This window comes from Lycorma delicatula, chromosome 1 (assembly GCF_047948215.1).
Source record: "Lycorma delicatula isolate Av1 chromosome 1, ASM4794821v1, whole genome shotgun sequence".
In the NCBI taxonomy this organism is placed as follows: domain Eukaryota; kingdom Metazoa; phylum Arthropoda; class Insecta; order Hemiptera; family Fulgoridae; genus Lycorma; species Lycorma delicatula.
In genome coordinates this window covers 51,720,092-51,744,404 of record NC_134455.1, presented here as the reverse complement: position 1 = coordinate 51,744,404, position 24,313 = coordinate 51,720,092, and the positions used below count along the sequence as shown (strand labels likewise).

Below are 24,313 nucleotides of genomic sequence, written 5' to 3'. Positions count from 1 at the left end.
AAAAATTCAAATTCTTTTTGAAACTGCACTATGATTTTTATTGGGTATCGTGTAATGTTATTGGTTATGATTGTTATTGAAGTGAAGGTTCTTAAGGCAGGCTTTGGGATGGGGAGTCAACTGAGAAAAAATGAGTGTCATGAAAAAAGCATCACGTGCTAGCTGATTACCCACTAAGCCTACCGTGTGCTATCTATAGATACTAACACACGTGTTGTCAGTTCCTATTTTTTATTAATAAAAAATTTTATCATTTGTGTATATTGCGTATAAGTTATTTTGCATCATTAATACTTCATATAATACTGCATAAGAAGCTTTGTTTCTGTCGAGTGTCTATGTACTGACGCACTCATTTTTATTGGGCAGTGTAATTCCATACTTGACTATTGGGCAGTCACATACTTCATATATCAATAAGAGTGTGAAAAAAGGATAAAATATTTTATAAAAAAATGTACATCTTCTATATTGATACTGACCCTTCAAAGTAGTCTCCCATAGATTTAATTCCCTTTTGCTGGAGTTTCTTATAATCATTAAAACATTTGTGAAAAGCATTTTTTTGTATACAGCCTTAATTTCAGTTGGAAATTTTTTTCTTCATTTACATAAAAATTTATCTATTTTTAAGATGTGCATATCTTTTTTCCTTTTAATGTTCTAATCAGTGAGAACAAGAAAAATTCACTTTTCAATTTTTTCATTATTTATCTATTGTTTATAGTTTAAAAATACAGGTGAAATAAGATTCACTCGTTTAAGTTCCACAGTTTATTTGAGCTTGACATAGTATAAAGTATGTAAGGTGTAACGTAAAGTATAAAGTATAAGTTTAATACTGCGTTTTACACACATCTGTTTAAGATTGACATATGTTTGCAGTCCACGGCAGCGAGTCCGCGACTGCTATAAGAAACAGCATGTCGTTTAAGTTTACGTTTAGAATACGTTTAGTAACAGCACTGGACTGTCAGAGTCGGCATCTGGACCGCGACTGATCCCTCACCCTTAGTCCCCACCACACTCCTACTACTCCAACATGCCGCCCCCGTTGAAGGTGAAGACTTTATCTGGTAAAGAATCTGGTAATTATCTGGTAAAGAAGTTTTATGCGTTGCCAGTAGTCAAGTTGGTTTATGTTTAAATTGGTCATGTCAGGAACAGGAAAGGATGTCAAAGATTGTCCAATTAGGAAGGATTTAAATCGTTTGGGTCAGTAGATAAAGTTGTCATAGGTCTAGAGTTTACACACGCTTCGATCTAAGATATGTTTTCCTAGCACTCGTTTAAGGTGATTTTTTACAGTTTTAACTCCCGCTTCCCAAATACCTCCAAAATGAGGTGATTTAGGAGGAATAAAATGCCATATAATGCCAGCGTATAGTGTTAATGTGCTTTTCATTAAATATTAGTTTAGTAATAGTATGATCATATGGAAGGAGAATTGGATTTCTGTAATTTGAGTCGATTAGAGCGTTTTTTTAATCTTCCTCCTACTCGAAGAATATTGTTTTCATCAATGAATGGATTTAACGATTTAATTTTGTTACTCACGATCTTTCCAATCTTAATTTTTTTAATGTCTTCATCAAATGTTTGTTGTACCTGTTTAATCCAAAGGATTTCTGCATTTTGTAGGTTGTTAGCATCAAGATGACCAGTTTTTCTAGTTTTAGAGTTTCTGCAGTTATGTATAAACCGTTGACACAAAGCAGTGACTCGTAACAGCTTAGACCAAGAAGAAAATCTGTTCATTAAGTCACAGCTAGGTACAGATATTGCTACAAGTAGTGTCTTTTTACGCTCTTCTAATTCTGGACTGATAGTAATTGTTTGAAGAGCTTCAGGCCATTCATCTTCAGCTTCCGATAGCCAATGTGGCCCATGGCACCAAAGAGATGAAGAGATAAGTATACTTGGTGTAGTCGATCTTGATATTAAGTCTGCAGGGTTATGCTGTGAGCGGACATGTTTCCAAATATAGTCACCAGTTAATTCTTGTATCTGAGCCACCCTGTTGCTGACAAATGCTTGCCATGCTGGTGAATTTAGCCAATGTAATACTATCGTTGAATCTGTCCAAAGAGTGATAGAATGTATGTTCAATTTAATGGAGTTATGAATTTTATGTTCTGCAGTTCTGCAACCAGTAGTGCACCGCATAGTTCTAGCCGTGGTAACGAGACTTGATTTTATCGGAGCTACTCGTGATTTGGAACAGAGTAATTTAACTGAAATTGAATTGTCACTTTCAATCGTATGAATATATATACAAGCCCGAAAAGCCTTCTCTGACGCGTCGGAAAACCCATGTATTTCAAATCGTTGACCCTTGTTTACACTGAGGACTCTTCTATCAACTGTTAATTGATTTAATGAGAATAGTGATTGTCTATATGCACTCCATTTCTGTTTAATATTATCAGGAATTGATTCATCCCAACCGAGGTTTTTGTTCATCCAAATTTCTTGCATTAATAATTTTGCTGCTATTACAATAGGTGATACAAGACCAATTGGGTCAAATATAAGGGAAATATCCGACAGTATTATTCGTTTCGTAATTATGTTTGGTGGTTCAGGCAATTTGACTTGAAAATGAAAAGTGTCACTAGTAGGGTTCCAGAAAATGCCTAAGGATTTGACAGTGGTGTTGTCAGATTCGACTACGAAATTTGCTTCCTTATGTTCAGCTGGTATATTTTCTAACAACTGCGGGTGATTAACACACCATTTTCGCAATTCAAATCCTGCAGTTTGTAAAAGTTTTATCAATTCATTTTTTAAAGTATTAAGGTCATCTAATGAGTCACAACCCGTTAAACAGTCGTCGACTTAAAAATCCCTTTTCAAGACTTCAGTGGCGACTGGAAAGTTTTTCTTTTCAACTTCTGCTAAATAAAATAACGTTCGGATAGCCAAGAAAGGTGCAGATGCTGTTCCATTTGTAACGGTTTTTAGACGATAGTGTTGGTTCAGATGTATCATTACGCCAAAGAATTTTTTGATAATCGCGTTGTTCTTCATCGATCATTATCTTTCAATACATTTGTCTAATATCGGATGTAAATACGTATATGTGCAGGCGAAGAAATGATAATAAGATGGAAACCAGATCACGCTGTATGGTCGGTCCGATCATCAAATAGTCATTCACAGACTTGCCGGAAGTTGATTCAGTAGATGCGTCAAACACTACGCGAAAGCGAGTGGAGGAGTTTGATTCCTTCAGAACAGGATGATGTGGCAGAATACTAGATCGTGGATACCGGTATTCTTTGGTGGTTGGGTTTCAATTAACCACACATCTCAGGAATGGTCGAACTGAGAATGTACAAGACTACATTTCATTTACACTCATACATATCATCCTCATTCATCCTCTGAATAATTATCTAAACGGTAGTTACCGGGGGCTAAACAGGAAAAAGAAAGAAAGAAAAGAAAAGGATGATGTGGCTGATAATAACATGTTCTTTATTATTAAGAATAGGTTCTAATTCATCGTTTTCAAGATATTCGTTTAAAAAACTTATGTAATCTTCTTTAAGTTTAGAATCGTTTAAAAGTCTGCGTTCTAATGATAGAAACCGTTTAAGTGCTTGATCCATTGAAGTGCCTAGCGCTTTCTCAGGCTCAGAAGAGAAGAGTAGTTTGACAATAAATTTACCATCAGCTTGTCGTTTAACATTGGTCAGAAAATGAGATTCACATGGTTGTTCTTGAGTTAACTTTGGTTTGTTAACTACCTCTTCTAACTGCCAAAAAGAAAAAAATAAGTTGATCTGTGCTTGGCTGCGTGTTGGCATCCACAACTGTAAGGAAAGAATAAGTTCTATTCATAGGTTTCCGAGATGAAATTTTATCTCCAACTACCCAACCAAAAACTGTATTTTGCAGAATAGGCAGATTGTTCCCTAGTTTAACGCGTCCATCTTGAAGTAATCCAAAAAATGCATTAGCTCCTAAAAGGACATCAATACCTCTTGATTTGAAAAATTCTTCACCCGCTAGTTTAATGTCATTAGGGATTTCCAGTTTAGAATGAAATGAAGACGTAGTAAATTATTAGTAATTTTAGCAAGACGAGAAATTCAATATTTTCAGTATAATTATTGAGTCTGGACTTAATAACTGTGTTTACAGAGGTGTTTGTGGATATACCTGTACTAGCAATGCCTGAGACATTTGTTCAAACCTTGGACTGCTGCAGTCCTAGAGCTGAGACTAAAGAAAGACTGATGAAGTTAGATTGACTTCCACTATCGAGTAAAACGCGGCATGGATAAACTTTCCCTGCGAGTTAGCAATGGAAATGACAGCAGTGGCGAGCATAACTTCTTCATTGCTATTGGAGCAACCGACAACTACAGTTGAATTTTGAAAACTTGTCGATGAACTTGCTGATTAAGGTGAAGGCGGTCCAGAGGCTTTCTCTTCAGCAACAGGCGATGACTTCGGATTATTCGTATTATGCAATACTGTATGATGGCGTTTGCAGCAGTGTTTACATGATTGAGGGCTTTTACAATGGATTGTTCTATGGTTTGACCTTAGGCTGTTGAAACATAAATTAAGCAGTGTAATTTTAGAATAACGCTGAGAATTAGTCAACGTAGAATGCAGTGGAATGATCCGTAGCCCCACACAAATCAGCATACAAATAATAAAAAATAAAAATACTTTCAGTTTAAGATTTCCCATTAAATAATGATGTTTAAATAACGATAATGTTTATTGGTTTAATGTTTTCAAACTAAAGTTCAGTGCATCACCACAATTAAGAATGTATAAATTACAAAATGTGTTAGTTTATAATAATAACTTAACCTTACGTTTAACTTTGAAGACTGCCGAATCACTCAAAAGGTTTTCACGTTCACAAAAGGTTTTCGTAATCAATCACGTCGGGATCACCATGTTTATAGTTTAAAAATGCAGGTGAAATAAGATTCACTCGTTTAAGTTCCACAGTTTATTTGAGCTTGACATAGTATAAAATATGTAAGGTGTAACGTAAAGTATAAAGTATAAGTTTAATACTGCGTTTTACACACATCTGTTTAAGATTGACATACGTTTGCAGTCCACGGCAGTGAGTCCGCGACTGCTATAAGAAACAGCATGTCGTTTAAGTTTACGTTTAGAATACGTTCAGTAACAGCACTGGACTGTTCGAGTCGGCATCTGGACCGCGACTGATCCCTCACCCTTAGTCCCCACCACACTCCTACTACTCCAACAATCTATCATTGAAAATCTTTTCTTTTAAATTTTTTTAATCAGTGAGAACAATACAGTCACAGGTAGGCAATGTCTGGAGAATATGGAGCTGTGGCATCAATATGGTATTATTTTTTTGCTAAATAATCACAAATTAATAGTGAAGTGTAAGTTAGAGTGTTACGGTAGTGTAAAATCCAAGAATTGTTTGCCTACATTTATGATTATTTTTTTTTGGAGTGCTTCATGTAAACTGCTACATAATATTTTTGTCGACCTTACAACCTTGTGGTAAGAACACATAATAGATAATGTAATAAAAAAAAACAGTAAGGAAAACCTAAACATTAATTAGATCAAACTTTGTGTGTGTTCTTCAATTTTGGTTCTTCACGAAGCTTCTATGGGAATCATTGGACTTTTGTTTCAATATCATAATTGTACACCACATTTCGTCATCTGCAATAATTCAATTGAGTAATTCAGTCATCAGCAATGTCAGCTAACGATTGTTCTGTAATGTGGCTTTTGTTGAAAATTCAACAGTTTGGAACAAATTTTGATGCTATTTACTTTCACAGACAAAATTGTTTCATACAAAAATAAGATTCCTACCTCTTCAGCAACTCTCTAATAGCAATTTGATGATTAATGATTCAAATGTCTTTTATTCAATCAATATTTACATCAGTTGTTGATGTGGTAAGATGTCTGTGCTTTGTTTTCACTGCTTTCTTAAAACTGTTTATACAACTCATAAACCGTTGGTGTGAACATAACATCATTGCTAAAATGTTTAACATACTTACTACTTATTCTATTTTTAATGCAGATCCTTTTTTCGGCCATTTTCAAACATAATACACTGCCACTTTTAATAAAATATATCCTATTTATTCAGCTGCCAAATTTAAAATATGCATTTATTAGCTATTACATTTTGAACTATTCTGAAAATATTGATATATATATATATATATATATACATATATGATAGATAGTGCTGCTATCATATGGGGCTTTTCAGCATGTTTGTAGCATGGAGAGTTGGTGTAGTTACTCAAAGGTGGCGACAAAGATCCTACTGTTAGTCCTTCTTACCATCCACTAACGCTCTTGCCTGTGATTGGCAAGGTTTTTGAGAAGGTACTATATTTATGTATTAATGCTAGATTGGCCACTGATCATTTGCTAATGGACTATCAGTATGGTTTCTGACCGGGCAAGAGCACTGAGGATGCCATACTAAACGTGATGGATATAGCTTTTTCTAGTCCATGTAAATATGTATTAGGGATTTTTCTGGACATATACAAGACATTTAACAACTTATGGTAGCCTTCTACCCTGTTTTAGATGCAGAAGCGTAAGTATACACGAAATGAATTATAAGTGCTCTCAAGTTATTTTAGCCATCGGACCGTTTCCCTGCGTGATGGCGGCTCGAAGGTTTGTAAGACCTTAACTAAAGGATGCCCTGAGGGCAGAGTTCTGAGTCCCCTTCTTTGGATCATAGAATTCGATTCCATGGTGGGTTTAAGGTTTCCATGTGGTTTTTGTGTCGTCGCTTATGCTGATGACGCGCTGCTACTAATTGAAGGGGATTCGTTGTGAACTGCTCATGCTTGTGAGACGCTCTTGTGGAGTCTCAAACATAAGATGATTTTCAGCCCAGAGAAAACCACAATGATGTTGCTTAAGGGCCGATTGGTTGCTTTCCGATGAATCCGGGTTTGGATGGCTGGTCTCTCCATTTGGTACATTGCAGCTCAAAAATAACTGGGTGTTATCCTTGATGAGAATTTTCAGTTCAAGGAACATCTTCAGTTCAAGGAGTTTAATCGAGGTACTCGATCCTGGTAGGATCATGGGTGGCTAGGGTTCCAGCTTAGGCACTGGATTGGTTTGAGGTAGGTGCATTGGCATTGTGCCATGGTTATACTGGTATTATTTGTGATTCACTTTGGGGCACTTGCTGGTGGGGGTGGCCATGCCACTGAGGTATGGTAACCCTGCCGAGGCCTGGCTGATGATTGTGAGATGTAATTGGTTAGAGGGTCTAAAGACGACCTGCAGTAAAGCGCCTCAGGGCCTGGAATGGAGGGATAGTGTGGCAACTGGTAACGTCACAATGTCTTCCCCCTATGGGGTTGGGATGCTATCATGTGGGAAAAATAAAAAAATTCAGTTGAAAAGAGATTGTGCAGAATAAAAAGATTCTGGTAATTTTTTTATATCACATTTAATATATCCCAAATTACATATCATCATCAATATATTTCATTTCCAATATATATTTATAACAATCCCTCAAAAGAATTCAGCTTATTCAAGGATTATGATACAGCAGATACAATAACGCAATGTTAGGTTGCTGATATCAAATGCATGCAATAAAGCTCTGCTAAAATAAAAATCATTGCACTGGATACCACATGCCAAAGACATTATCCTAATGAATGTCTGTATTTAAACTAGAGATATCATATTTGGATAAAGGAATTACAGAGGTATCTCGGCTACCACTCTCATCTGAAATTTAATTTTACAAGAAAGCTCAATCAAAACAAGACAAGTAGCATATGATTAAAACTTCATCAGGAAACAACATCAGTGTTTATAGAAGTTTTTAACTGACAAAAAAAAACAGGTTACTACAATGAGGATAAACAAAATTACATAACTTTATAACTTAATCAGAAAAAAGTTCTCTTTGTACATATGAACAATTAACATCATTTACATATATTCTGGAATTCCTTATCTGAAAATGAGATCTAAAACTTCATCTACATTAAAACTCTTCAACATAAAAGTTTTTTTTACACATTTCTCAAAAAAAGGCCCTTCTACTAACATGGAACTAAAACATTTAACTAGGTTGTTATTATATTTTAATCAGCCACTTCAAACAGATTGCAAGTTGCCATGCATTCTGTATAATGAAAATGTAAAAAAAAATTACTTCATCCTTACATGCATTTGGATTATATTCTCATTTAAATAACTAGATTGTATGTATTAATAACCTATTTCCCAGATCATAATATAATTGATGTTACCTTTGTTTTCTCTACCTCTACACTTACAGACAATGGTGATATCTTGAAAACAAATTAATTCTATCAAGGAAAAGAAAAATGTCTAAAAAGTCATAATTGTTAGCTTCATTATAAAATACTTCTAAACAAATAAATATACATAAATAAGTGGGTGAGAATGCATGACAATGCTTGAGAGATAATATGACTAACTTATTAGATATATATATATATATATATATAATTATGTTATAAAAAAAAACAAATAAGTAAGATTTTACATACTTGTATTTGGAAATGTTTATAAGAACTTACTCTTAAGAGTAAAAGAAATGATACTTGACTAAGAACAGACACATAAGATACAGAAAAAAAAAAAAAAATATATATATATATATATATTCAAACATTCATTCTTCAATCATTAACGTGCAACATTTGCTAATATGTAGTGATTTACCTTTAAAGATTCTAATTTATCTCTAAGTCTATCAAAATCTTGCTTTCTTTGTTGCAATTCATTAAGGATAGTCTCAATTGAGGCAGGAGGAGCAGTGGCAGGGTTTGATGAATGAGGTGAAGCAGTCTGTGCCCCAGGTATACTTTCAGATGTAACTGAACTGCATTCTGAACCCTCTTCTGAGGCAAACTTTAGACCACCAGTGGCACTGGTTGAGCCATGCGCTGATCCAAGACTACAGTTACCTGGCAGTGTAGCACTACCATGGTGTGTTCTTTCTTCTTCTAAGCCATTACTATCTTCATTTCCTGCATTAAAAAAAAACTTTTTAACAATCAACTATTTATTGTATCTAACTCAACAAAAATATTTCTACCAACATTTTTGTATGAACCCAACTTGACTAAGTTTTTTTTTTTTGGATGTTTGTGGGCGAAAAACGCTTGGGCGTTATCATCGCCCGGTAGTTATTATTAAAAGGGTAATATAACTCCAAAATATCCAAAATAATAAGCTATATAAGGTGTAAACATAATATTAATCATATAATAAGAATTTACTAAAACAAGCGAAGAAGGCAAAATAAAACCCAAAACTAATATCACAGACAAAGTTGATAAAATATTAAAGATAAAATATAAAATAATAGAATAAAGAAAGTATAAAAACTTACCTAACTCTGATGGGTTGTGCAAAAATCCCACCCCGGATAGTAAAATAATACGCATAGAAATAAAAATCAAATCGAAAATAAAGGTTAAAATTATTAAAAACTCTCCTTACAGAAAAACATATATAAGTATATTAAATCCTTTGCAGTCACCCAGTACTATGCAAAAAGAGAAACATTCGTTCCAAAATCCTGCCATCATTGCCCAAGACATCACGAATGCTCCAACCGTAACCGGCAGAGGACCACTGTACGAGTCACTGTAAATAAGAATATTCCTATATTTAGGGCCAACGATACTTAGAGCCCTATCCACAGCGAGTAATTCCGCGGTAAACACACACGTAACACCGGGTAGGCCAAACATATAAGTCTGTTCATTGAAAACAAAAGCACAACCAACGTTACCGTCATGCTTCGACCCATCAGTGTATACCACCACATCTGGGTTCGACTTAGTGAGGAGAAACTGGAACACCTGCTGGTAAACAATAGGTGGCATTGATTGTTTATCATACGTTGTAAGATCAAACGGAAAATTTACATGGTTTATTCGCTGCAGCAGACATCATGTACGGACACCCATAGGCGCAGTACAACGTGGACGGTACTCATCCTTCCTCAAATTAGGATTCTTAAGAACTGGGTCAAAAGCTGGGTGATTCGGCTGTCCGCTGAGACGGGCAAAATAAGATAACAAAAGCTGGTCTCGTCTATCCCAAAGTGATGGCTCGCCACTGTCTACAAGTAAGCTTGCGATAGGGGTCGATCTAAACGCACCCGTGGCAAGCCGAAGAAAAGAATGATGCACAACGTCCAGCATCTTAAGTACGGTTTGACGAGCTGAGGAATAGGCGACACAACCATAATCCAAACAGGAACGAACAAGGGAGTAGTAAAAACGTATCATACACGATCAGTTGGTGTTACTTAGGACCCGCATCATATCCAAAAATTTGGAACACTTGGTCCTCAAATCCCTCATATTTGTGACCCAAGTAACATGGCTATCAAAAAGCAAACCCAGAAACCTGACGTAAGTAGAGACAGCAATAAGCTCCATGTTCAGAAAAACCCGCGGATTAGAAGGGTTCCGTAGCCGAGAAAGGACTACACATTTTGTCTTGTCGGGTGAAAATGTGAAACCGGTAGTCTCTGACCAAGCCTCAAGGCAAAATATAGAGTTCTGCATCAGTTGCTCCGCAGTGAGTGTAGAGCGGGTCGCAACGTAAATAACAAAATCATCAACGAAAAGACAAGAGACAGGAGGCTATACACAATTGGTAATGCTGTTTATGGCCACAGAAAACAAGGTGGCACTTAATACACTACCTTGCGGTACCCCATTTTCTGAGATGACACTGTCTGAAAGTGAATCGTCTACACGAACACGAAACGTCCGGTGATTCAAGAATCCCCGGATAAATGCAAGCATGTTGCCAGTGATCCCCCACCTCCTAAGGGTGTTAAGAATGCCACGTCGCCAGGCCGTGTCGTACGCCTTTTTTATATCGAAAAAGATAGCAACGAGGTGTTGGCGGTTCAGGAAGGCGTTTTGTATGGCTGTCTCCATTGACACCAAATGGTCAATGGAAGATCTCCCATGTCGGAAACCACACTGTTCCGAAGAAAGAAAGCCATGTTTCTCTAAGTACCAAGCAAGCCTGCGGTTCATCATCCTCTCCATTACTTACCAAAACACGCTTGTTAAAGAAATAGGGCGGTAGCTTAAGGGATCGGTTTTCTCTTTGCCAGGCTTTAGTACTGGTATAATAAATGCCTCCGATCAGTCGGGTGGAAAGACTTGTCCGGAGAATAAACCATTGTAAATACTCAAAAGATGTTGTAGTGCTGAGTTAGGAAGGTGCAAAAGCATACAAAGGCGAACGTTGTCCGGTCCAGGGGAAGTATCACGAGAGTTCCTAAGTGCGTGCAACAATTCTTTAAGTAAGAATGGAATTCTTACTTACAGAATAAATTCACCATCCAAAACACCAATATTCAACCCCAATACTTCCATCCGTGCTTTGTACCTCTGAAAGTCGTTACTATATGACGAGGTGAGAGACACCGAACGGAAAGATTTTGCTTAAGTATTTGCTACAGCCAAAGATGACGTAAGGAGTTACCCCTCATCGACGAGACCGAGAATAGATTGCCCTGGCAACCTGAAAATTGCATGGATTTTTCTCCACACAGTAGATGTGGGAGTAGTACGTGAGATGGAGTTCACATACTTCGTCCATGAATTCCTCTTTGCGGTCAAGAAGACCCGACGGCACACTGCCCTAGCCCTGCGGTACATATCTAGATGTTCAGTTGTAGGTCTATTATTGAATTTGCGTAGTGCTCGCTGTCGATTCCGAATAGCACACTTGCAATCATCATTCCACCATGGAACGGGAGGACGTTTAGGATTACCCGATGTTTGTGGGACATATCTGCTGGCTGTTTCAAGTATTTTGGATGTAAAAGAGGAAAGTTGCTCAAGGATATCCGCACCGACGTCACACTGCGATTGGAAGGCCATACGATATTCATCCCAATTCGCCTTTTCGACAATCCACCTCTGTGGCCTTCTCCAAACCTCGTGGTCCACACCGAAACGAAGAACAATTGGTTTATGGTCGCTACCATGAAAATCATCACAAACAGACGAATCAAAACGAGGGAGTAAAGCCGGCGAGCACATGGAGAGATCGATATTAGACACAGTACCAGATGATAAAGACATGAATGTATGAGACCCATCATTCAGCAAACAAAGGTCCAAGTCCTGTCTCACATCATGTACTATATTTCCCCGAGTGGAGCAGAAAGTTGAGCCCCAAGAAACATGGTGGGCATTGAAGTCTCCCACTATTAATGATGGAGATGGTATTTGTGCGAGGAGGTCTGAGATATCCAGAGCACTGAACTCAGTGTTCGGCGAGAGATATAGATTGCAGATATGCAACTTGAAGGGGACAGAGATCTTCACTGCAACAGGAGGAACGAGAGAGGTCAGTCGAATCCTAGTAGCTGATACCTCATCCCTCATGAAAATAGCCACTCCACCACTCTCTCTACCGTCCACTACACAGTCGAATCTCTCACAAAAGTATCCCCTGAGTGCGATTGGGTCATGTCGCAGAAGATGAGTCTCGTGGAAACACATGACAATCGGATCATGCAGCTGCGCCAGTACTCCAATATCTGCAATGCGGGACCGTACACTCCGAACATTCCACTGAATAATGTTCATAAAATTAAAATAAAGTAAAAAATATAAATATAATAATAATAAATATAGTCAGGAAACCATATAGAATTCAGTTGTAAGTGATTCTATTTTTCTTTTTTGTGTTCTTCACCTTAGATAACTCAAGACGCCTTTGGGTTGGGAGGTTCCTCAACCATATCCTTCAGTATATGGGGTGGAGGAGGTTTATGAGAACGGGATGTCGCTACTGACATCCCAGAGGGGGTGGCCATGCGGGTCACTTTCGTGGGGACCTTGTTAGTCGGCTTACCGCCGTCTGTGGTAGCCTCTTCCCATACTGGCAGGACGTTAGGAGCAGGAACTTTTTTATGAACCACACTGTTGGATTCAGTTACTGCGACACAGGACTTTTCACTCACCCTTGTCAGCCCGGAAGTACTTTTGTTTGGTTTGTCGGGCGTAGGAACGTTTGTACGAACCACACTGCTGGATTCCGTTATCGAGACGCAGGACTTTTCACTCATCCTCGTCAGCCCGGAAATAGTGTCCGTAAGCGAAGTAACCTGATCGGAAAGCATCTGAACGAGCTCTTAAGTTCCGTGCAGGATCCGCACTGTGGAGCATGAACAGGTGTAGCAGTTGTTTTGACGCAGCAGTGGCGAAGGACACATCAGATTGAACGAGATTACGTGAGTTAACTATCTTCCTATACTCCCTACGTGCAGGAAAGATAGTTTCTGCTAGGTACAGATCTTGAGAATCGCCTTCTCTTCCTTAAAGGTTGGGCAATCCCGGGAGCGAGACGTATGCGAACCATTGCAGTTCACACATCTTTCTCTTTCCTCGCAGTTAGCGTCACTGTGGCCTTCGGTAGCACATCGAGCACAGATCTCCGACCTCGAGCAAGATGTTGTAGTGTGACCGTACCTTTGGCACCTGAAACACCGCCATGGGTTGGGAATGAACTGGCGTACCCGAACGGAGAGGTAACCCACTCTAATCCTCTCTGGAGGAACAGGAAGACCAAACGTCAGTATAAGGGACGGCGTCGGTTCTTCTGTTCCGTTCTGCCGTCTCATCATACGTTTCACCTCTACAACAACCTGAGTACTAAGTTCATCAGCAATTTCCCTCAAATTCATTTCTAGAAGGTCACGACAAAAAATCACTCCTCGGTTGGTATTTAGGGTCCTGTGGCATGCCGTACTTACTATTATGCCGCCCATATTGGTCAGACGCAACAAAGACCGACTTTGCTCGTCGTTATATGTCTCCACCAGAATTGTCCCATCATGTAATTTTTTAATATTCTTCGGAGAACCAATACATCCTGTGATGCATTCACTAATCAAGAAAGGTGAGACCTTTTGAAGGGAGCTACCCTCCTGATTATTCTTAACAACAACAAAGCGGACATTCTTCTATTGGCTGTAGCAAAATTATACTCGTCAGATGAAGCTGACCCCGAGGCCTTTTCACCAGATTTAAAGTGGTGGTTTTTTCAGATGGACCACCAACCATCATAGAATTGGGTGTAGGAACTGAAATTTTGGTCCCACGAGAACCGGCGATACTATAGACCACTCCAGCAGAGCGCACGCGTACTGGAGCTAGAGCTAAATACAACTGGGTTTGCTCTGGTGCCCAGAGGACATCGTTCGAAACTCACTACGTAGAACCATTCACCCATCGTCACGATAGTTCCCACCTTGGGTTACGGTTGCATTTCGTACGATGTCGCAACACCATCAAGTGTAAGTGAAAGAGAAAACTGTGTTGGATGTTGTTGTGTAGTCGAGTAAATGTATATGTTGTAATTCATGTAGTGTACCTGGTGTAGCATACGTATATAGTGAAAAGTATTCTGCAGCTAAGTGTGTAGTGGGAAGAAAAGCTGCAGAGGCTAGGCCCGTGGGGTACGCCAACCCCCAAAGTCTTAAAGAATAAGACTCCCCTTCAGGGATTATCACTAAATTAGTGATAATCATAACAGAGAAGAATATAAAAAGACTTACTTGATAAAGTGTTGATATTATCTGCACTTCCAAACTTATTTCTAATTAAATGGGCAAACTCTCGAGGTTTTGACATTACAGACCTGTAAAATAAAAAAATAAAAACCTCAAAATAACTTGCAATATAAAATATACAATTTGTATCTTATAAAAATACATTTAATAGACAAATTTATGAACCAGAATGACAATATTTATTAAGTAGGTTTGAAATTATAATTGAAGAATGCAATTTTTTTTATTATTAACAGCAGATACAAGAACATGTAACATCTTAAATCAATAAGAAATAAAAGTGATATGCATCATTATTTGCAACTCATACTATTCCACTGATATCATCTTAATTTTACTTAATGACTAATGTGTTTTCACTCATAAAAAAGATTTTTAAAACTTTATATTAATCTATAATACATAGAAAGTGAATAAATACTGTGAGTCTGGTTATATGAAGAGACAAGTTGTAAGCAATGAAAATATGAATTAATTAATTATAATTAAGTCATCAATGTAGTATGTATTATTTTTATTTTTCATGTTATTTTAATGAACAACAATTTTCAAACTTAAGATGATGTTACAAAATCAAGTACTAGAATATTAGCAATAGAACTTTTACTGTCAATGCACCTTATACCATGGTCCATAGCATGAAGTTCAGTTTGGAAAAAGATCTGAATATGATGAACATACAATAATGGTCACATACTGTAGAATGAATGAAAATGTAGCTGCAAAGAGAAGGTCATGAAAGATGAAAATTTAATTAATTTCATTTTTTTAAAAACCCACACTTATTACAGTAAACAACTTTTTTCTTTTTTATATCAGAATTATACTCTAAAATCTTCACAATAAACTAGAAGCAAACAATTTACTTATTTCTAAATTAATAAAGAAAACCTCAGTATATGTCTATGAACAGTTCACTATTATTACTGTCTGAAGAAAATTGTAAACAAGCTAATTAAACTGTATGTGATAAATAAATATTTTAGAAATGAGAGACTTGTTTGTTTTCATGATACCAAAGGTCATTACCCAAAAATTAAATAATCTTAAGCTATAAAGTAAAATATACAATCAGAAACAATAAATAAAATGGAAAAATATTGTAGTAACATGCAGAATTCATAACAAAACCATTAACCAAGTGCAGCACTTGGTTATAATTTCTACTAAAAAATAGAAAAAAAAATGAAGACAGATCAAAATAAACAGTGTGGAGTACATGCATTTAATTACACAGAATATACTTTTTAATTCAAAACAGATAAACTCAACTTACACCAGAACAGTACATGTTCTTAACTAATTTATCTACTGAATAAAACTATGATGATCTTAAAAAAATAAAAATATTTTTGCTTCATCTACATAAAAGAAAATCAATAATTTAAAGTTAAAAAACAGTTTTGAACATGAGGTACACATTCCCTTAAATTTGATTTAACATATGTGCGTAATAAAAAAAATTCAATAAAAACAGTAGTGCTAAAGAATGTCAAACAACATTATGACCAAGCGAGAAAATTTTATTAAAAATCTAAAAACTATGAATATAAAATATTATAAGTCTTAGTTAAATTTTGTTGCTATAACTAAATATCGGCATTTTTTTACACCTCTGAGGAATGTATTTGAAAAGCTTAAAATAAGTTAATAAACTATTAATCAATATTATTTTAAAATATTGAATTTTCAAACAAAAATTTTGTTGAATTTTACATCCAGACATTTTTCATGATACAAAACCATTTTTACACAGAATATTCAGATTAAGTGCTTATAACATAAAGTATGTGCACTAAATTAAATGTAGCTGTGGTGCAGTTACTATTTATTTCAGCTATGTCCACTATTATGTATCAGCCATTCATTCTTGAAAACATCTTAAGGTATATTATCTCCACGATGCACACAAGGTTTTTCTCCAATTCCTTACTTTCCCTCAAATGGTCAATTATCGAAGGGCCTCATGATAAAAAATTTAATATGTAATAATTAGTATTCATAGAAATCTGTAATATATAACAGAAGTCAAACAACTTCAAACAAAACAGAAGCAAAAATCCCATTAATTGGAATTTGTAACATTTTTTAAATTCTCTTGTGCAAGCAATAAAGGTAATTCAAACAATTTATTTACTTTAAAAATCTATTTTTTAAACAGTATTTAAAAATATTTTTCCAACAAATAGTACGCATATATAATTTTTATAGTTAATATAAAAAATACTGTAAAGTAATTTAGGTTGAAAAAATAAAATAATTAGGATTAATTAAAAAAGCTACTTAATAAACAGAAAAATGTGTTGCATACAGGCTTGAGAAAGTTTTATTGTTTAGTAATGCTTAGAATATGCTTTCCCTTTATTAGTGAATAATATATTAACTATTAGTCATTTATTTATTTTATTTTTTGTTCAACTATGGACCACATTTAAGATCCCTTATTCTAGCAACTTCTCTGAATTTCTAATATTATAATTCTCAGTTTTCATAATGTTTTTCTGTAATGTTCCTTTTCTTTCTTTCAATTACCCAGAATTAAAAATTATAAACCATTAAATTTTTTTTCATAAATAAGTCTTTTTCTAAAATATCAACAGAAATTTTTAATTATTCCGGGTCTTATTATGTTTCTATGAACCAGTTCGGTTTAAATTTTTTGCTGTACTAAAAATAATAAAACTTTTTTAAATTAATATATTATTATCCACTTGGAAAGCATATCTGTAAAAACATGATTTTCGCTATTTAATACTTTATACAATGTTTTCCTGTTTTTGGTAAATTTCATTAAATTCTAAAAACTTAACTCCATCTTTGATTTTTTGGCTTAGAAATTTTTTTATTTTTTCATGATATTTTCTAATTGTAGAACATATACATTTTTTCTTATAGAAAATATAAATATAATACTGATATAAATATAGTATTTTCTTTATGTAGATTTAAACATATTTATTTATTTTATAAAGTTAAACCAACTTTTTTTATTAGTAGCAGAAATGATAATGGTGGATTTGATGCAAGAGGACTGAATTTAAGATCAGCAAATAATTTTCAAAAAAAAGGTGAAATATTTAAATGAATTTTTTTTAATCTTGTTACTAAGATTTATAACAATACTATGAGTAAATTACTTTACTAACAAAAGAATGGCTACTTTTTGTTGATTTTTTTTTTGAGCCAAAGTATGAATAAATTAATTTTTTTTATATCTAAAATAATGTTATTACTTTTTCAAAATAATAAATAAGTGTATTAGATGTTCTTCGGAGTTTCGAAAATTCATTAACAAAAAACTATTTCACTCCTAAGAATAAAACAAGTACTGTACGAAAGAGTATTTCAAATAGGTTTTCCACGTATACTAGGCAGTTAGTAAACCATTTGCTTGCTAGGTGTTGAAAGTAGAGAAAATGGCTGCCACGGGAAGCGTGAAGTCGTTTTGTGTGTTAGAATTTCACTTGTCAAAGTCAGTAATTTCTGTGCAACGTGCGTTTCAGTTGAAATTTCATAAGGAGCCACCAAGTAACAATTCAATTCGTGCATAGTATAAACAATTCAGTGAAACTGATTGCTTGTGCAAGCGAAAATCAACTGGTCATCCATCAACCTCACAAGTCAATGTCGAATGTGTGCGTGCAAGTTTCATTCACAGCCCTTCAAAATCGACTGCGGCTGCAGGCAATTAATCCAGCGTCTTTCTGATGGAGATAACACACATAGGCTCGATTTTTGTTTACCGTTACAGGAAAAGATGTTGTTAGATGGTTTTGTAAACAAGATAATTTTCAGCGATGAAGCTACTTTCCATATTAGTGGCAAAGTAAACCGTCATAACGTGTAAGTTTGGGGAACTGAAAACCCACACGCTTATGTGGAACACATTCGGGATTCTCCGAAAGTAAACGTTTTTGTGCGATCTCTCGTGAGGCAGTGTAACCGGCAATAACAGTAACAGGAACTTTTTATGGAAATAACAGTAACCGGCATGATATTCCTGGATATGTTAAAATTATGGCTTATTAATTACGCTGATTACACCTCAGCTACTCAGCGACTTCATTTTCCAGCAAGACGGTTGTCCTGCCCATTTTCATAGAGGTTCGACAGCATCTCACATTACCTCGGCGCTGGATAGGACGTGCGTCTGAAGAAGACCAACACATTACGCTGTGGCCACCAAGATCACCAGACTTCATGTCATTTGATTTCTTTCTCGGGGATACGTGAAAGATAAGATGTTTATCCCACCAATGCTGCACGATATCGCTGAGCTAAAGGATCACATAATCAATGCAATCAACTCTATCGAAAATGACACGTTAGAACGAGTTTGGCAAGAGCTAGACTTTCGTGTTGATGTGTGCGGTGTCACCAGAGGTGCACATATTGAACATTTATAGAATTTATCAAAAATTGTTTGAGTCCCTGCATCACCTCGTACAACTTTCATTTAGGTAAGTGAAATACTTTTTTTGTACTGAATTTTTGTAACTCCTAAGAACATTATGAAACGCCCTGTATTTATACAGTGCCAGTTTTAAGGCATATATTTTTCTAATGATTATTTTATGGAATGAATAAATTAACAAATTCAGGGTCCTGATAATCTAACAACTACTCACTAACCATGGAGTTGAGAAAATGTGTTAGCTTCTGTGCTAAGAATTTGGATTAACTTCTTTTTTCTTTAAATAAAACTTATACCTATACTATATATAAAACAGTTTTAACATTTTAAGATGAACATACTTTTATTCTGATGATACTGTTTTTAGAACGTGACCCAGAATGTCTGAATACAATTTGTATTATTAGATTTAGTATTATTACAATTAGATTTAGTAATTCCTTGGTCTTGGAATTTCTTATTTTAGGTAAGCTTAATATTTTGTCTTTCATGGTTTTGAATATAATTATGTTTAAAAAGGTGCATTAATCATGACTACAAAAGTTTATTTTTGTAGTTTACTTTTAATTCATAAACAAAGTGTAACACTTTTTAACAATTAAGATTTATCATTTATTATTCTAAATTTCATACCTCTCTAAATTTAATAAATAAATTTTTTTTTTACCTTATGCTTTCAGCCTAATTTCTGAGCTGTTTTTTTTATTTATTTTTTTTTATTAATAGTTAAAGTGCTTTTACATAAAAAACTTTATCAGCATTAGTGGATGCTAAAAGTATTAAAGTTAAAAAGAAAAAAGAGCAACTAAGATCTATCAGTGAATTAAAAACAAATTAACTGGTAATGAGTTATTATACTATGAGTGCAGTCCACGATCTAATCTAGAAATTAATATTTTTTAAATATATCTAAATAAATGATGACATGAACATTAAATGTTAATGTAAAATTTTGGTGAACAAATTATCATATCAACCCAACAACCCAAGTAAGAATTACAAAGTAAATAAAATGACACTACCTTATTTTTTTTATTCCAAAGGCACTTTCACGGGATCCTGCATCATCAATTATATAAAACATATATTTATATAAAATTACATATCAAACATAAAAATTTTTAAATTAAAATCACAATCGTATATACAAAAACATATCTAGTCAAAAATTAACTACATGTATATAAATATGGTGTCATAATTAAAAAAATTTAAATAAAATAAATAGAAAATTTATACTATGTAACCTGACCTTCAAATGTTACATTACTGAGGCGATTTGAATTAAATTAGTTACATACATTATGATTATATCTATTTTTATCTAAAAACAGGCACCACGTTTCTATGAAGTGGGATCCTGCTAAAGTGCTTTTGGAATAAAAAAATAAGGTAAGTGTTATTTCATTTACTTTGTAGTTATATATTTGGGTTGTTCAAGTTGGTTTTTGATTATAAAAATATAAAATAAATAAATATATATATTGTTGCCTGTTTGCAGCTCGATCAGGATATTGAGACTAACAATTGAACATTTTTATACAATTACGATTTATTGGTTTGGATATTTGGATGGAAATGGAATGAATGAGTGGAATTGAATTGAATTGAATGAATGAATAAATAAATAAATAATAATGACAAATAAATATTAAAAAGAATAAATGTAAATAGTAATAATAATAAACAGTGATTATATAGAAAACAAAATTTAAAGTAATTGTCAGGATTTATTCACAGGTAGATATATAATGAAAAGCAGAATTCAGTCCCATTGACAAAAAACATTAGCATGATCACCAGTCTTAACACTTTTAACCACTAGTCTTGTATTAACAACAATAGTACAACAGATAAGATAAGTATAAAGTTCTTTCACTGCAAATATGTTTGCTGCTCACAAATAAAATTACCCTAACAATTTATGAATGAAATTTAGTACATTATCTCTTTCACTTATAATCTCACAGTTACTTACTGAACCACTTCTTGTTTTTGTGTTTTATAATTACTGTGATGTCATCTTAATTGAGTCAAACTCAGATAATAACTTCTCTATCATAGCACTCTTGCAGACTCATGTTGCAGAACTGACCTCACAGACTCACATCATAATGTCTCGCTTAGACTGATTTTGCAGAACTGATCTTAACTGGTCTTCCCTGGAATATTTATATACCTATCCTCTACTTGCCAGACTAGACCTACCTCAGAGTGTGAGAATGATCGACTGCTCTCCCATTTTCCCATGAAATTCCAACCCTGGTCTGGTAGCTCTTCTCTCAGAACGACATCTGTTTAGGTGTGTCAATGGATAGTATTACAAAAGAGGATTGTTAAATGGACCTGTTATCTTTACAAAAAAGGGTTTCTTTTAGCCCCTTTCTGGATTCCTTCCATTATTATATTTTCTACTACTTCTTAATTGGTAAGAATCTGTTACTCAGGTCTATTGTATAAATATTGTTACATATTGTCTTGTTATATATAAAATAGAAGTAAAAAGGAAAGTAGGAGTTTATTTTAAAAATAGCGTCCATATTATGGACATTTTTTCAAGTAATAACTGTGATGAGATAAAGCATCATAAATAAAGATGTACACTGAACATCATAAAAACTCATATATTTATTAATTCAACAATTACTAACTGAAGCAAAAACTAAAAAAAAAGAAAAACTGAAATATTTAAAGAAATAGAAACCTACCCTGAGAGTCCTGAGATGCCATCTCGTATGTTGCCACCCACATGTCTGAAAAATGTACAGCTATACTACTAAAGCATATTTTACAAAACAGCCAAATATTAAAAAAGTAAATATAATGAACAAATTTAAATAAACATTAAACATATCAAAAGTCAATAAACTATATTACATTACACAGAACTACTCATTCTTAGGTAGTCAAAATTTTACTAAATGTAGAAAAAAAAGATTTTATAATCCAACTATAACAAGCTACAAATTAAAAAAATTATAGTACAATATGGAAAAAGTTTATCATATAAAAAAGTGTATATATAATGTAGAATAATACTTAATGTTAATTCTAAACATCAAGTTTCAATGCAAATACTATTTTAGATTTTTTTTTGATCAAGGAAAAAATATTACATTTAATATATAAAGAGAGTTCAGCTTACCAATAATTATTATTATTTTTTTAATGAATTATTTAAAATACCAATAGTGCCATGTTACAAAAATTTAACCTAAAAATTATATTACTTAAAAAATGAATGTAAAAAATACATTACCTTTAGAGAAAATAAAGGTTCTATTGGAATGCAGGATATGCAATAAAATGTCTTATGTTAAATCCTAATTAAAACAAGAGTTGAATAATAAAATTTAAATTATTTTAATATCTTGTAACTACTCATCTAAATCTATCTAGTTTCAAATTGCTGTTTTCCTGCAAATTACTGAACAAAATTTATTTAATTATTTTAAATATCAAAATTTCTATCCATCTTTCATTACCATTTCCTAAATATTTTTAGATTTGGTTAAATATGTTTTCCACAAGTGATTAACATGTTTTACCATGGATAATAAAAATTTATGTTCTGTGGCATAAAACTTACGACACTGCTACTATCCACTGTTATGTAGTATTTTAAACAAATTTGTAAAAATTTTACAAAATTATATTAAGGTAAAATTAAAGTAATATCTTGATAAATTCACAAGTCTATTATAATAGAGAATACAGTCAATGACACTGTATCATTCAACTAATAAAAAATAAATAAATAAAATTGCTGAGATGTAATACGGCAAAAAAAAGGCATTTAAGTGCAGGCTCTGAAGCACCTGTATAAATTCCTGTGTTTAATTTACAAAAGCTGTAACATCTGTTAGTAAATTTGAGCACAATTAATGAATAATATGATTTTGACTTTAAAAAAAAAATTACACTAAAGAAAATGAAAGGAGATAATTAGGAAACAATAATAAAAAATAACTATATTTCTTGATTTCAATTTCTAAATAATTTTCTGTATTAGTAATAAAAAATTAAAAATGGAATATTTTTAAAATTACATCTGTAAAGAAATTCCATAAAATATAAAAAAATTAATTTTAACAGAAATGAAGAAATTAATTAAATTTAATGGGTATTTTTGTAATAATTTTGTACAAAGAAACTTCCTTTTTTTATACAGAAATATTCCTATCCTTTGATCACTTATATTAAGTGATATGATTTTAAATAAGCATTTCTATCTATAAAATGACACTTAGAAAACTCTTTTTTCTTTTATTAATTTTGACAGAATAAAGTCTCACATATCTCTTAATAAGTAAAGATGTACAATATAAAAATTTCTGGTTCAAGGATGTATGTGTCTGCATTTGCAGTTGTTGTATTAAACTTTAGTCAAGTAAATCATTCTTTATCTTTGTAAAATTAATAAGCTTCCAATTTTAACAAAATAAAATGAAAAAAGCAAGAAATTTCAGAAAATAGAAAATATACAACCATTTACAACAAAGAACAAGAAATACAATAATTTTACAAAACATAATGTTTTTTTTTAATATTCAATCAGGATGGACACAAGAAACTTGGAATGAAACATTTAAAATAAAAATTAAGCAAAATATTCTGCAAAAGACTATACTGAAGATACATAAATAACTGAAATATGAACTGGGAAATATAGACTAAAAAATTACTGTATTACAATTATATTATCTATAAAAATTATTAATATAACAATTCTATGTCAGAATGGTGATCATGTTGTGGTTATTGCATAATTACTATCATTTACCAGGTGCTTGACAATCCGTACAAAGTCAAGTGATTACACTTGTAGTACATTATTGAGATAATTCTTAGTTTCCACATCTCTGCTACAAGTATACATCAAGTTTCAGCCAGATACATTCAAAATTTTATTGGAAGTTACTTGAGTTAATCAATTATTGGAATTATAAAAAAAGAATTGGGAGAATTTTACATGGTCAACCATTACTAGTTTGAAAGGATTCTACAAAAATCAAACTGGATAAATATTACGGTACGTTAACTCCATTGACTAGAAAAGTTTGCAAGTGGTTTGATTATTTCAGAAGTAGTTATATCATCTGAATGTACTGGTCAGCAGTTGAAGTTACAACTGCAGAAAATATTGAAAAGATCCACATGGTGAGGGAGATAGAAGAATTGAAACTACAATTGATAAGAAAATAGGCATCTCAAACAAATGGGTGCATCATATTTTACGTGAATAAAGATAGAATAACTAACCTATCACT

At 33.5% G+C, this 24,313-nt stretch overlaps 1 protein-coding gene across 14 annotated transcripts in view; it reads right to left on the bottom strand.

Annotated features, from left to right (window-relative positions):
• Dmtn (transmembrane and coiled-coil domain 2 protein Dmtn) overlaps window positions 1–24,313 on the bottom strand; it is a 168,535-nt gene that overhangs the window by 31,213 nt on the left and 113,009 nt on the right. For 13 of the 14 annotated variants that reach the window (XM_075354737.1, XM_075354665.1, XM_075354684.1 and 10 more), the window contains 3 exons: window positions 21,752–21,796; window positions 14,615–14,697; window positions 8,728–9,035 (listed from right to left, as the gene is read on the bottom strand). In XM_075354737.1, coding sequence (XP_075210852.1) covers window positions 8,728–9,035; window positions 14,615–14,697; window positions 21,752–21,796 — 436 coding nt within the window. The remainder of the gene's footprint in view (window positions 1–8,727; window positions 9,036–14,614; window positions 14,698–21,751; window positions 21,797–24,313) is intronic. The other variant, XM_075354693.1, reaches the window with a different exon arrangement.